Raw genomic sequence first — 15,209 nt, forward strand, 5'->3', positions numbered from 1 at the left:
GCCCATGGCTTCTGGTATCCAATAGTCCTTCATTTTAGGTCTCAGATTTGTCCTGTGAATGCATTTTTGTAGGTGCCTTTTGAGAATGCTCATCCATTAACAAAACTTTTCCACGTGATTACATCCCAAGTTCCCTGTGTATAAATTGCTGTGGGGTTGGTATCTTTTATGCTGTGCTAGAGGGAGAAATTGTGATGGCCTCACCAGCAGATTATCTTTGATGCATAATGCTCTTTAATAGCCTGTGACATTCTTAATAGGAGCCAATTATAAAAGTTCAGGTCTGTACAAAGCAAGATTAGCCAGTTTTCTGACTTACAAGGGCAATATTCAGGGTTCTTTTAGAAAAGTGTTATTAAAAGGAATTATTTACCAAAGGCTTGACAAGCACCAAGTGAAATTGCTAAGAGTTTCTACTATTGGCTTCAACGATCTGGTTAGAAAAAGCCCAAAGACTTTCTGAGTCTATTATTGTTCTGCTGACTTTTGTATTTAGAACAGGCTGTGTAGAAAACCCAAGAACTCTGTGTCACTGAAAGGGAGAGATTTCAACATTCAGTCCAGAATAGAGCTGGGGGCGGTTCTGGCAAAAACAAATCAATCGGGCAGAGCACAGCCTTCATTCTGTCTCTCGTACCCAGACACCTAATCAGTGGGATACTCATTATTCTGGGCACCTGTTCCCCACCCCACTTGGCCCCTCCTTCCCCCAAAATTCAGTACAGAATGTGAAAAAACTTCTTAACTGAAGTTTGGTCAATTCTAATACCTTTCTAAAATTGAAGCTCTGGCTTCAGTTTCCAATGAGAAAACTATTAGCCAAGAAGTTCTTAGTCAGCTTGTGTGTTAATATGGTTTGGAGGTTTTAATCTTCCCCACCCCAAATTTTCAGACCTCTATAAAATTTCCAGCAGAAATACAGCTCATTTATGGTATATTTAAACCTACTGACTATTGATTTGCTTTTTTGCAGTGGCTGTTTGTGATACTTCCATTGTATTCTTCAACCACAACATCTTGGTGCCAGCCAGTTCTGCAAGCTTTAGAAATGACAGACTGATTGCTCTTGCCACGGCCGTATAACATAGAAACCGCCTGTGCTGTGCTGAGGTTAACGTCCCTGGTCTGGCGTGCGAGCTTGTGCTGGCCGTGCGGTGGGGTGCTAGTGGACTATGGAGTACGAAGCAGAAGAGCAGAGGTGTGGTTTCCAGGCAATCTGTTCGGGGAAGCAACCTCTGGCAGAGGGGAAAGGCAAACTGCTAGTTCCCCCCCACCCCACCCCACCCCAAGAGTCCTCTCCGTAGGATGGAAGATGATTTGCTTCTGAGAAGACTTGTGAAAATCTCAAAGTCCAGAGCAACTCACTATACCTCCAATGTAGAGGGGTGTGTTGAGGCTGACAGAAGACTGTTTCTGGAGTTTTCCTAGACTCTTGGGAGTCCCCTTGTCCACCACCAGGTTCAGAGTTTGATTCAGCATCATGAGTTCCACACTATGAAACTGCCCATCATTTACTGTTTCCACACTAGAAGTAAAAGAAAAAAGAAAATTAGAAGATGATGTCAACAATGAACTGCCTCTGCTTCTGTGACATTCTATCTCCAGCTTTTACACTTTGCAAGGCACAGCTCGCATTCCATGCTCCTTTACGGTCACTGTGTTCTCGACATTTCTTCTAGCCTCCAAGGCACAAATTTAAACATTGCTGATGCCTGTGCAAGCAGTACCTAAACATATGTAACGCTTGAGAGGACAGCTAATCAGGATAGTAGCTACTGTAGTTGTGTTTCCCCAGGCACAGAAGGAAGGGTGTAGCTACATGATACATTGGCTTTGGTGGCAAAATTACTTAAAAACCTCTGTTCTGTGCTCTCAGCCACAGCTTGCTGCCCTCTGTCACGCTGCTTGGTGCCCATGTTGCAAGCCAGATCACTGAAATTATTTCTTTTTGTATGGTTAGTTTAAACTCAAATTATTTCCCAGGGGCAGGGAGGGACTGCAGTTTGGGGCAAGAGACAGCAGGGGCCTCTGAAACCAGCATTTCCTTACAGCAGAAGTATCTTTTAACTACCTGCCGAGGCATAAGGACAGGCTGAGTTTCTTAAAGCCAGAGAAGAAATTCAGCAGTTTTTGGCTTATAAATGACTGAGGTACTTTGTTCAATACAATACAGTCCTACCCGAACGCAAGGAAAACTGACAAATTGCTACTCCTCTTTGAGAAACATTTAGGGGTAGATTGAGGCTTGAGAATAAGACAGCAGGAATTTGGGGGGGGACAGGGAGCGGGTAGCCGTCTGAGCAGACAAGTTATTTATTGCTCAGGTGTTTTTAACACTGATTTTTCAAATGCATGAAGCCTGCAGTGAGTCAGATAACTCAACAGCTCTTTGCTAGTCTGCACCACATGCAATCTTCACCTTCATCTTCAGGTCAGTCTCCCAGAAATTAAAAGATGCAGTGGTACAATTCAATTTGCATCACACTATCGTTTTTTATTTTCAGGGCAGCTTTAGCTCTCAAGCCTTTATGCTGCATGTTGAAATTCTCTAAAACAACTCGATAGCTTCATGCACTCCTAAAAGCAAGAATGGGCAAGGGTGAGATTACCTGCTCTCGAGCAAAGAGGGTTTCAAATTAGGCTGGTAGTTATAGACGTGATGGGACATTTCCACTGCTGTAGATGTACTTAAATGGTACAGCCTCTGTTCCATACGCATGCCAACACCAGTGCATAATGAGAATCTAATAGCAGTAGCGGTTACAGCCGAAATTAGACTGTGGGCTATGTAAACTGCCCACATGCACAGTGTTGCCAAGACATCTTAAGCTTGGCCTGCAAGCACCCTTTTCCAAATTCCTCCTGGCAGGCTCGCTAGCTGGGTGGTGGTTCTGTTACACAAGGATAAAGACAGAAAACACCAACTGTGGGATTTAGGCATCCTGAGATACTGCTTAGCCAACAGTCTGGATTTGGGATTGCTGCACAAGTGGTAAATACCATATTAAAATGTAAAAGTTTAGTTTTAAGAATGGGTTTCTGCTCATTCAAATGGCCCGTAAGCTCAGCATCCTCTCAGTAAGTTACAAAGTCATAGGTCAGATTCCTTTCAGGTGTTTTGTAAAGCTGCAATGTAGATGTCTCTGAGCTGTTTACCCAGATTTTCTTTACTATCAGTGGAGAGGAACAGACACACTTAAGGAGTGACTCATCTCTGAGGATGAATCACCTTTCAGATGTGTCCACCTCTCAACCTAGATGACATGCTGCCCATCTTTAGTGCCCAGTCCTACATAACTGATGTGTAAGGGCATTGTAGCATGGAAATAGGACCTCAACTTCAGAAACAAATTACATCACTTGGAAATTACCAGAATTCAGTTGTTTCTGGAAGAAGTTTCATTTTATAGTGTTTTACAGTAGACCTGACATAACCAATTATACATGAGCAATGTCAGGCAGAAAGTCAGCACTGCAGGTGTTTCTGAGGATGTGCTTGTTTAAGAAGAGCGCACCACTGTTTCAGAACTGAGCTAATGTGCCTCTACAGTGCTGCTGTCCCCAGAGTTTTTTGGGATGAATCACAAACACATATGCCTTTAAAAGTTTATGTAAGATTACACAGGTTATAAGGCTTTACATAAACAGGAGGTAAGTTAATTCTGCCACAGGACAGCTCCCGGGAAAGCTCTGCTGGCTGAACTGCTCGCCCTTGACCTGCAGGAAAGTGGCTGGGCTGCAGGTGCTGCTCATCCTCAGGATAGCGAGAGCGCCCCGGGGAGCTAGGTCTCAAGAACCTGGAGCTGATGGTACTGTCTGAAGTGTTTTTAAGAAAAAAAAAAAAATAAAGGCTTGGCATTGTACAAAAATCCAGATCCAGTTGATCTAGTAGACAGTCTGGCTCAAAATACAGTTGTATCAGGGCCACTGCAAGGGCAGTGATCTGCGTGGGCCGGGATGAGAGGCTGAGGACTTATGCTAGACTCATTGCCAAAGGTGATACAGTGCCTGCACCTCAGAAAAGCAAGCCTATCATCACTGTACCCGAGCCCACTGTATTGGGGCCCACACCTCTAGCAGACTACTTTATGGATTGACAGCTCAAGTAAGTTTGAAAACAGCTGGTCCAAACTTTCTGTTTAGATATTCTTGAATTCTGCTAAGTATCTGCCACGTTACAAGAAACAGCTGTGTTACGGCAATGCGCCAACTGGGTGATCCCTGTGTGCTCCCTGCATATCTAACTGTTGTGTTGCAATGCTTAATTCATACGGGTAAAGTACTCAGACTTCCAGCTGAAAGGTGCAAGATAAATGGAAATGCATATTTGTAATTGTTAGTCTACGCAGAAGTGCCAATGAAAGGAAGAAGTATAGCCAAAACCCATCGGCTCTGACAGCTGAGCATTGAGAAGATGGGATGGATGGCTGTACGATAGGGAACCCTTCCCTGGTGGGATCAATATCTGAAGCTAACGCACAAAACTACATCGTTATCTGAAGAAGGCCAAGCTACGACCATTCGTCAGAGGACAACACTATCACGTCTGGCAGGGCTGGCTCTTCCCTGGGCCAGGATTTCACAGGCATTAATCACCTACTCCTCCGCAGTGTGTGCTTTTTCCAGATTATGCCTTGACTAATGGACAAACAAAAGTCTGTGCGTCCTGGCGATGGAAGCAGCCACCCCACATGGTGCTCACGCCCTTCAGCATACCCAGGGCTGGTATTTTTGCTGGAGAGGGAGTGAGAGGCCCCTGTTTGTAGGTACACATGGATGAATATTACTCAGTTCTGACTCGTTCACTTTTTAACGCTGATTTTAACTAATCTGGGCCTGGACTTTGAGAACTTACAGCCATCACCCAACACTGCAGTTTCGTAAAGCTGATAAAGTCAAAACAGGCAAAGCACCCATTTGCTTTTTGAGAAGGCGCAAACACATGATAGAAAAGCTGAATGTGGACAGCCGGGATGGCAGAAAATCCCCAGCCAGGAGATACTTGTGTTAACGCACTTATTGCTGTTGCTGACAGAAAGACGTTAAGATGCCTTTGGATTTTGAGAGAGATGGAGACAACATTGGGGGAGAAACCAGTGGTGAGAGAAATGCTACATGAACTCTCCTCAGAGCCTCTTATGTAGCTGGGCCTTTAGGAGACTCAGCAATCGTCTGAGACAGTTGGAGACAGTGGCTTGGCTGGAGATGAAGGGAAGAAAGCCACAGACGCTGAACAGTGCATCACAACGCAGCTCGCAGCACAAACTTGCTGTGCTCGGCTTTTTTTCAAGGGGCCTCTTCCTGACCCAGCTCTCTGCAAGGGTTTTATTAAAATCTTAATGGAATTCTTATTGGGGATCAGGTGGTCTTACGGAGCTCTTCCTTCTGAAACAGCCTGCGGTATGTAAATACCTGCCTCGGAGTCAGGGATTTTCTGTGTTTCATCAGCAACCCCGCGCTGCAGCGCTGCCGTGCGCGGTGCCAGGGGCACGGGGCTGCGAGCTTTAAACCTGCCGGGCTGACCCCGGCAGCGACGTGGCGACCGGGAGCCGGAGGACCAAGCCGGGAACGCCGGGCTGCAAACGCCGCCGGGCTCCGCCAAGGCCCGCGGCAAAGGCCGAACGGCGGCCGGTCACCAGAGGGCGATGGAGCATCGCCGAGCGGAGCGGGCCGCGCCGTACCGGCCCTGCAGGGCTTGCGCCTTCTCCCTTCTCCCCCAAACCGGGGAGGGGTTCTGACAGCTTCATTCACAGCCGAGCACTGCGCTCGCTTATTCACTCAGGGTACTGAGTCAGAGGAACTTCCTTAAGCTGATACGGCAGGTTTATTTTGGCTCGCTGCTCAGAACTTATTTACTGAAACGGATCTCGCCATGTCACACACCTGACAGCTGACTTGACGTTACCCAACTCCTTTCTTTTTGCAAAGGTTTTCATGCTTTATGGTTAAATCAAAATACTATGTCTGAGCAAAGCAAGGGAGAGGGGAAAGGCACTGAAGGAAGAAGCCAAAGGGCTGCTAGATTTGAGCCAACTGCTTTTCTCGGGGGCACTAACAAACCAAGTCCCGGCTTTTGAGATTTTTCCAAGCTGTTAAGAAAGACAATCATGAATTTTTAGCCAACTTCCAACTGCAGTGTTTTGGGCCACCACCATTGGATATGATACAGTTTACAATATATTCTTGTTGAAAAAAGGGAGGAATTACGTTTGAAGTGTAAACATTTGAGTGTAAGCAAGGATTTTCAGGAATTTAATAATTAAACTTGCTAAAACGTAAGCAGTAAAAGGAGCCAAAAGACCAGTTTTATATAACAGGAAGATTCTTCAGGACCCAGGAATTGCATCTGGTACTGCAATAAGCAGTCTGGTGAGGGCCCATCTCGTCAGACATTCATAGACTGTACTCACAGTCTCTACAGGACCTTCACTTGAGTCTTGTTACAAACTTGATGCTGAGGAACCATTTCAGTTCCCTTCCAAGTGTAATCACTTCTGGTCCCTTAAAGCACGTATCTTGAGGGAAAGGAGGTAATGCACAGCCAAATGCTGAGGGTTGGCAGGAGGATTTCTCTAGATCAGCAGTGCAATGAACAGATGCCAGTCGGAGCTGGCTGCCCCGGGAGCCCGCCGGGTGCCGAGGAGGGGTAGCTGCCATCCCGTGGTGCCCTGCCTCCCAGCAAAGGGGACACACTTGCTGCTCCCCAACCAGCAGCACCCCTCACCTTTCTCGCCTCCATTACAGTCGTCTTTTCATAGCCCAGGTTACACGTCTTGTGCAATCCATTGCCTTGCTTTCCTCAAGGTTACCCTCACTGAGGGCTGGCCGTGGCATCCGATCGGATTTGGCCAAAAAAAAAAAAGAGGAAAATACTGGGCATGTGAGGAGAGCCCAGCTTCCAAAGCTCATGAGAAGGCCCCTGGGTCCAGAACCTTCTGTTCCCTCTGTGCCCAGGTGGGAAGCTCCGAGCTGCCCTCACAGGGAAGGGAGGCCACTAGAGAGGGCTCTATAAAAGAGTCATTAAAATTTTGTATCACAGGGAGCTGGCCTCACCTGTCAGAGCAATTCCAGCAAGATGAGCCAACAGACCCAGTGCAGAGGGCACTGCACACAGGCCATGGACACGGCCTCTGCCGGGGCTTAGACACCAGAACACAAAGAAATGAAGGGAAAGGGATGTGTATTAAACATAAAACCCCAGGGAATATATGAAAGAACTGATTTCCACTCTCATTTTTGATCTATTTCTCTTCTCCCTCCTATATTTTCTTTCCCCTCTACTCCAGCCCCAAGCACGCAGAGATGTTACAAACACCGACTCCCCTTGCTCTGTTACCCATGAGAGATTTAGAGCTGAGCCACTGTAAATATGCCAGTGAACAGAAATGCGTTAAAGGATTAAAGCATTCAATTTGAACTTGTAAAATTTGGGCTTTGGGGTTAGGTTTTTTTCACTGACATGTAATATACCTTTAGTGGAGACAGCAGAGAACAGCAGGGCAGAGAAGTCAAAAACAAAAATAGCTTTAAGTATCACAGCAAACCATGTCACTGAGGAAATGTATAACCATCAATTATGCATATGAGGACATCAATTCATTAGCTACAGTCTCCAGGTTTTCCTGACCTCTGTCTTAATGGGGACACGCCTCATTTGAAGCGCAGAACAAAGCAAACACAAGGATGGTAAGTGACTGGGGAGTGAAGGCCATGGGGAACACTGAACTTAGATAATCTTTGAAAACATTCGAAGTAGAAGGGAATAAGCAGAAATACATGTGTCCAAAAGAGCTTAAGGAGCTTGCAACACATGGGAAGAGCAGGCACCAGAGAAGAGGTACCAAAATCAAGAAACACAAGGTGAGAGCTGCAGGGAACCGCGTTGAGACGTTAGCGATTTGGGAGCTGTGAAATCCAGACTGCGCCAGGCTGACTTCAGGTATTGGTGATGGTTTTTCACCTTTCCAAGCTACAGTTACCTCCTGCCCTTAGTTCCAGTTATAATCAGTCCTTGGCCTAAAATAGATTTAAACTTCTCCATGGCAACAAAGGCAAAATCATAACTGGAGCAGTGTTTGTGCTACCTCTATAATAACACATCACTTCAAGCACTGTCATCTTCAGAAGCCAAATAAAGACCACATGTTGAGAAAAAAGTATGAAAAATGCTAATGAAACACAAGGCTAAAGAAATAAGAGATGAAAGAGGTATATTAAAGCACTCAAGTTCACTTTCAGCTTAAAATACTCTCTTTTGTTATGTTCAATCCTGTTTTACCTGACTTGAGCGTTAGGTCTCCTAGGCTGAGAGCACTCGACATTAACATTTTTTTTTTCCTTGATACCTCCATTTTAAATTGCTTGGTTTTATACCTTTTCTCCTACTTACAACTCTGCAGACCACCCAAATAAACCATCTCTCTCTTCTTGGTGTTTACAGCCCTTAAAAGCTGGCAGTTGATTACCGTATCTCCCTTAATGATCGTTTGGCCAGGCTATGCATATCTAATTTCCAGTCATAATTCAATTCCTGCAGCACCCCTGCCAACAGTGAAAGTTATTGTATTACAGACCTTCTAAGGGAAAAGCAAGGACCTTTTCTATACCCCTGCAACACGCAATTAACACGATCCTGACCCCTTTCCCTAGATTATTCATAAAAGGGTCAGATTCACGGCCAGGGTAAACACTCCGTGTTTGCAGTGAATTCTCACAGTGTCCCTGACATGGGCAAGAGGCCTGACACCTTCCTCCAACCGCACTGTTGGGGAGCTGAAGCCCGCACCGGTCTCCTACAGTATCACCATGTCTCTGCAGAGCTGAATGCTTCATTCTGCTGACTGAGAATTTGTTAAACGCAGGCGTAATGGCAGTAAAAATAGCTGGAACGAACTCTTCAAGTCCAAGGCCTCTCCTGAATGACAGATCACAGTGTCACTGCCTTCCCATCTAACTCCACCAGAACAAGTTTGCACATCGTGGCGCACAGTGTATTGCGGTGCAATGAGCTATTGCATCTCGGTATCTTTGCTGTAACATGCATCATATAAAATAACAAACCCAGTAAGTACAGAGTGTAAAAACAATCACATATAGATTCTGCAATGCTATTGGGACTCATTAAATCAGTTATCTTTAAAAAAAATGACACTGCAAACAGCACAGAGGAAGGCAGGCCCTGGCACAGCAGCGGGGCCAGCGACAGCACCGAGTGCCACGTCCTCCCCAGCGAAGGGGCGGCGCTGCACGTGTACAGCAGTGTGGCACACACCAGGACGTGCAGCGGCACGGCCCCCCTGCTCCGCCAGCACTCGGAACAAACCCGGGTGCTTGGGTTTACTTTTTAGCGCCGGTATCAAACACTATTGAAAACAGCTCTGCCTTCAACTGGATATCAAATCTCAGGTTCTGATGAGGAAATCCACCAAGTGTCTTCACAGAGTCATTTCATTAGGGGGAATACTTTACACCATCTATCCCCTGTTCAGCTCTGGAAAATATGAAGGTATCTGCCATTTAGCAGCAGGGACCAGGGCCACTACAGAATACAATTAAAAGTGCTTCTAATTAGAATGACAGAGAATGATGGGGTTTAGCTGAAATTGGAGGCTAAGCCCCAAGAAAAAAAAAGCTGTGTCTATTTAGAAACCTGATACATCGTCAGGAAATGAAATTGTTTCCACCTCATCTGTGGCAACATACCTACAGTTGTATGCCTCTCTTTCCAGAAAAATAAACAAAATCCGTCGCTATTTGACAACCAGAATGGCAGCTGCCATACCCACCTTTTCCAGCAGCACTGGGGCATGCTGGCGAATGCGGAGCTGTGGGTCACATTTCTATACTGGGAAGAAGCACTGAAATAACTGTGTGCAGAACCGTGCCGCACCTCCGTGATCACCCTCAGTGCCCGTTCTGCATGCACGTCTTCTAACAGAGACTGTATCGATTGAATCCAGAGCCTGGCGCTTGGTATAAATGGGATATAAATCTATCACACATGGTACACATCTAAACTCTGTGTTAGTCATCATGTTTACAAGAAATTTACAGGCAGAAAAAAATAAACATGTTATATTAGCTTGCTAATATAACAACTAATATAAATTGCCTTGCTTTGTTGCAAGGCAAAACCCTCACAATTCAAGACATGAGCCAGTCATTAGCGCATAGGAAGTTTATAAAGTCATTTTGACTATGATTAGGTTTATTCCATCATTGTCTATGACGAGATTACTTCAACCTTCCTCTGATGTAATCAGTATTAACAAACTTTGGCAATATAATATTGGACTAACGACCTGTGCTATAGCAAGAAAATACCTTTTAAAGTACATTTGCACACCTTTCTCCTAGTTACTCACTGGAAACAGAGTTCAGCACAAGAGTGTGTTTCCAACACGCAGAAACCAACCTGACTGCTCAGAAGGTGGACTAACATCGGCACTAATTTATGAGGGCTCAGGAGTTGCCAGGACCACTGTCATGGTTTCACTGATGCTCTCGCTAGAAGAAACAGTGAGGCCATGTTACGGACCAACTAATGACTACATCAGGTTATCTGCTGGGGTGAAAGAAATAGTTCTTATTTCATAATTACTTCTGGTTTGGCTGGGCAGTTTTAAGGCTTGAACTGAACTGGCTAAAACTCAACCCAGCTACTGAATTTAACAAACAGGGGAAAATCTTCATTTATAATGTGGGTTTCTGCATTTTCAGCAGCAATTTTCTTTTGATGATTGAGCTATATTATTTTTAGTCATAGTCAAATCACTGTAGAGAACAACTTTTGGCTTCACCATTCATTTTTACATAAACCCAGGACTACTTTGAACATGAAAACCAGCAAGTACCTGCAAGGCGCTGAGCTACTTCTAGAGCTCAGCAAGCTTCCAAGGGCAAACATCTTCCTTCCTGATGCTCTTGAAAATACTTTTGAATGGTCAACACTCTCCACTGCAAAGTAAAATCTCATAACTGTGAAGGATTTGCTTTCCATCGTTAGGCGTAATCCTCTGACGTGTCCAATACAGTCAGGAGAGAGAGGAGCTGCATGGGGCCAGGATGCTGTGAAGTTAGACTCTAACTAGAGGCTGAACTCAGGGTATTTTAACACATTGATTCATTTTGGGTGTGTTCCCCCTGACATTTTTGTTTAGTTATGAACTATCCCTATCTCATCACCTCTCATTTCTTCTTGGGATTAATACTGGCATCTTGCTGACTTCATTACATTTTTATTATCATTTTGTGCTGAAAGAAATCAGCACTGTAATGTTATTGCACTGAAGTTGTATGTACACGCGTGTGCTGCAGTCCTCTGTTTTGCATAGCTCTTCCTAAACCGCTGCTGATCAACAAAGCAGCCAGCGGGGGTGGACACAGCGTATCCGCTCCGGCTCCCCTCCTGTCCCCTTCAGCTGAGAGAAAGCTGCTGGGAGATACAGGCGGAGCGTCCAGAGGACAGGTATGCAGTGACTACAGTAACAAGGTACAGACCAGCTTATGGGTGTCTGTTTTAGAAAACAACTTCAAATCCATTTGCTTAACGAAATACACAGACTACTGACAGTTTGCTTATATGTCGTCTATGCATTAATGCCAGCACAGTCTGCTTAAAAAGTGATTTGGGAGGAGTAGGACTGTCTTCTGCCACCTGTTTGAAGTTGATTTAGGTCTGCAGCAGTATTCTGATTTTTTTAAAAAACAGTGATAAAGGTGACAGTGATGGTGTAGATGGCCACATTCCTAATCAAAAGGATACAAATAACATCTCTGCTTTGACTTCAAGTGGTCATAATACAAGTTAATTCAAAGAATTAGGTAAAATGGCATGAAACCCTTTGTGGCAGAGGAGCAGCTACTGAGTTTATTGCCTTCACAGACTGTGGGGTAAGTTCTCCAAAGTTCAATGGTGAGCGCTGAGGGGAAGACAAAGCCAAGCACGCCCCTGCCTCAACCACGGGTCTTTGGGCAAGTCAGCAGCCCGTGCACGCTGGCAGCACCCGTGTGTACTGGTGTAGCCCAGCCTCTGTTGACAGGGGACATCTGAGTGCAACTTAGACCGATAGCCCCGGATTTTGGGCCCTGAAAAAGGTGACCTGGGACTCAGAGAATGTAACTTCTATTTCTGTCACTACCACAGGGCAAGTGGCTTTAGACGACCTATTCCTAACTTCCCGTACCTGGTACACAGACAGGCCAACGCCGACTTGCTTTGTGAAAGGTTTTGCCTTTGTCTAATAAAACATCTCACTCTGAAACACCCTACACATATGTGTAAGGTTAGAAATAAAGCCGTGGGTCTGCAGCACAGTGTTTCTGGGTACTCAGATATTACACTGAAGAGAAGGAGCTAGGCAGAGGTGAGGAGAGAGAGGAGAAACTGTCATTCTTGCAAGAGATACTGAAGAGATTTACAATAAAAAAACATTAATTCAGCTTAACAAGATTTTACCTGCTAAGTCCTCAGGCAGCCTGAAGGACAAAGCTTTACCCTTCTTAAGCTTCATCTCAGCAGAAGAAAGTTTCTGAATTTCATGAAAGCAAATATTTGATTCTGAACCTAATGATAAAAGTTAGATGACATTTTAAGGTCTCGGCCTTACATTTTCACTGTCCTACTACACAAAAATCCAAGAAAAACTAGAGAAATGCGATGTTTGTAGTTTGACAAGAACTCGCACGCTTGTCTTTTTTTGTCCCGTTCAAATACACCAGAGCCCTTTATAAAGGCAAAATATAATTCATCTGTCCTTTGCCTTGGCTTATGCAAGATTTATAAGTACATTCAAATTTTACAACTTTTACTGTGCAGGTCAGAGATTAATACCAGTTTCTTTCATTATATTTGATGCAAAATCCCTAAGGAGTACCTAAAAACGTAAGAGTGTGTGATAGAGAATAAAATGAATTGCAAATATACAGAATTGTTAAGAGCTCAGTGATGTCTCATAGAAATCCCTGAAAAACAGTCTATTTAGAGACCATCCAGAAGTATCAAACAGGAATCCCACCAGGGACAGGCACAGCACAGGCTGCAGACTAGGAAGGTATTAGGAAGGAAAGGACCAGTCATGCAGTGAGCTCTGCAAAGAGACTTTTGGTAAAAACTGGGTTTGACAAGCTCTAATAAGGATCCTAAGAATAATTAATGCTTTCACTCCTCCAGCACACTCCTCCCTAGAAGGCAGTGAATTAATGGTGAAGGCTCCCGGGCTTTTTTGCAGATAAGCAATTGCAGCTGAAGAAAGGTGATTACACAAAAATCCCATCTCCCATATCTTTGGAAGGTGTGGAAGTTCTTCCATCACCAAAGCAACCGTTCAACCTCAGCACCAGAAGCACGGAGAAGCCTATGAAATCTGAGTAGAGGACTGAAATCCTTGAGTACTACCAAGTTCGGTTCTTTGGAGCGGCATGGCCAGGGACCTGTTGCTGGACAACGAGTGCCGGTGGCCTCACGGGCTGCTCCCCGGGCTCCAGTCGCTATGGGCAGAGGCTGAGTGACATGGAACAGCACGGGGAGTTTGCAGATGCTGCCAGGGTGAGAGCCTTGTGCTGCTCCACAGCCTGGAGGGAGAAGGGAGAAGGAACCTCACCCTTCGGAGACCTGCAGCACATTTCTGAAACACTTTTTCTATTTTTTGTGCATTTCTGTACTTTTTGTGCACAGAGAACCAGATTTAATTTGTCATCCCACAGTCATGCCGTATGAGGCAGATACAGTAAGAATTTAAGCTCCCTTATATCAGGCCTTTTGCTTTAACCACAAGAACATCCATCTATGCTATATAAGAATTACCCAGACCATGAGAACTGCATGATACAATCTATAAGAAATATTTTTAATGATGTAGCATTTTTGAAAACAGATTATGCAAGGATACTTTTAAAAGGAATTATAGTGTAATTTGGGTGTAGGCTCTGCAGAAAGACAAATGCAATTTTCCTAACTGCCTCCTTTTTCACTGCTGTCAGGAAGTCTGCATGAAAACATATGATTTTACACCAATGACATCTGCATCTTGCTCTTTACCAGATATGACAGTCCGTATGCAACATGGCAATCTGGGAACTCTGGAGGGAATTACATCAGTAGTTTGTGTCAAATTTCTATTTTCCATTTCTTTTGGGAAGGATTAATTTAGCATCCAAATCAATATGACTGTGTAGTAGCATAAAACCTATCAGAAAAAGAATTACAAGTAAGGTCTTATCTCTGGTTCAAGGAACAGATGTAGGAAAAAAGACTGAAAATAGGAGCTCTCCCTACAGAATACAGTTGAACAGATACCAGTATCAATGGCTGAATGCTGAAACTACAGAATTACATGCTCTTTGTTAATTCAAACTTTTAACAATCGGAACATGGTGGTAAATAAAAGCAGCACATTCCTCGTCAGTTGGTATCTTTAAATTAAGGTAGGGTATCTGTGTAAAAGATTTACTTTATTTCAAGAACTCACTGTTGGCTCAGTATTAAGTACTGTCACGCCATGGAAGAGTAACTCTCACCAGTGCAGAAACCAGGAGGTCAATAAAGCACTCAGAAACAGATTTCTGTTCTCAGTTGTGCATCTATAGAATAATTAAATAGAACAAAAGAAAGACAAATAGGAATCCTACTTCAAAAATGGATCTTCTGTGAGATGTTCACTATGATGTCCAGGAAACTGTTATTCTGCAGCTTACAGGTGAGGAGTTCCAATAACAGACCTGTCAGTTTTTCTCTTAAAAGGGTGAGTTCAATCATTGTATATTCATGCATTAACTTGTATTTTTTTCTAACTTGATGATAAATGACAATGTATTTTAGGTAGTCTTTTCCATTGGACATTTGCTGACCTTTATCTGACTAGAATGAAAGAAAAGTCCAATGTCAACTTTAACCTTTCTATTCAAACATACCAATAGGAACGAATACATGTAAAGCAAATCTGAATGTACAACGAGTTAATCTTGGGCTTTTGCAGACTAACTTTGTACTGCAGTTCTACTTAAATCTGCTCAAAGGAGCAACTAAGATACAGGAACAGGTCCACTCCAATACCCAGAGACAACCTGCCTTCACAGAGCAGATAAAATGAATTGCTCTTTCCTGGCATGCCTGCGATCCGCTATTATGCCACACATCCCTGCCCTCAGTCTCCTAGAATAGTTTTGCAAAGTGAGGCCACCCACAGAATACACTACAGCAGTAAGTTCAG

At 44.2% G+C, this 15,209-nt stretch overlaps 1 protein-coding gene across 2 annotated transcripts in view; it reads right to left on the reverse strand.

Moving 5' to 3' along the window:
- Positions 1-15,209, reverse strand: part of SLIT3 (slit guidance ligand 3) — a 549,687-nt gene that overhangs the window by 8,641 nt on the left and 525,837 nt on the right. For both annotated transcript variants that reach the window (XM_076349680.1, XM_076349679.1), the window contains exon 34: positions 1,371-1,525. In XM_076349680.1, the coding sequence (XP_076205795.1) occupies positions 1,371-1,525 (155 nt within the window). The remainder of the gene's footprint in view (positions 1-1,370; positions 1,526-15,209) is intronic.

Source organism: Aptenodytes patagonicus, chromosome 12 (assembly GCF_965638725.1).
Source record: "Aptenodytes patagonicus chromosome 12, bAptPat1.pri.cur, whole genome shotgun sequence".
In the NCBI taxonomy this organism is placed as follows: Eukaryota; Metazoa; Chordata; class Aves; order Sphenisciformes; family Spheniscidae; genus Aptenodytes; species Aptenodytes patagonicus.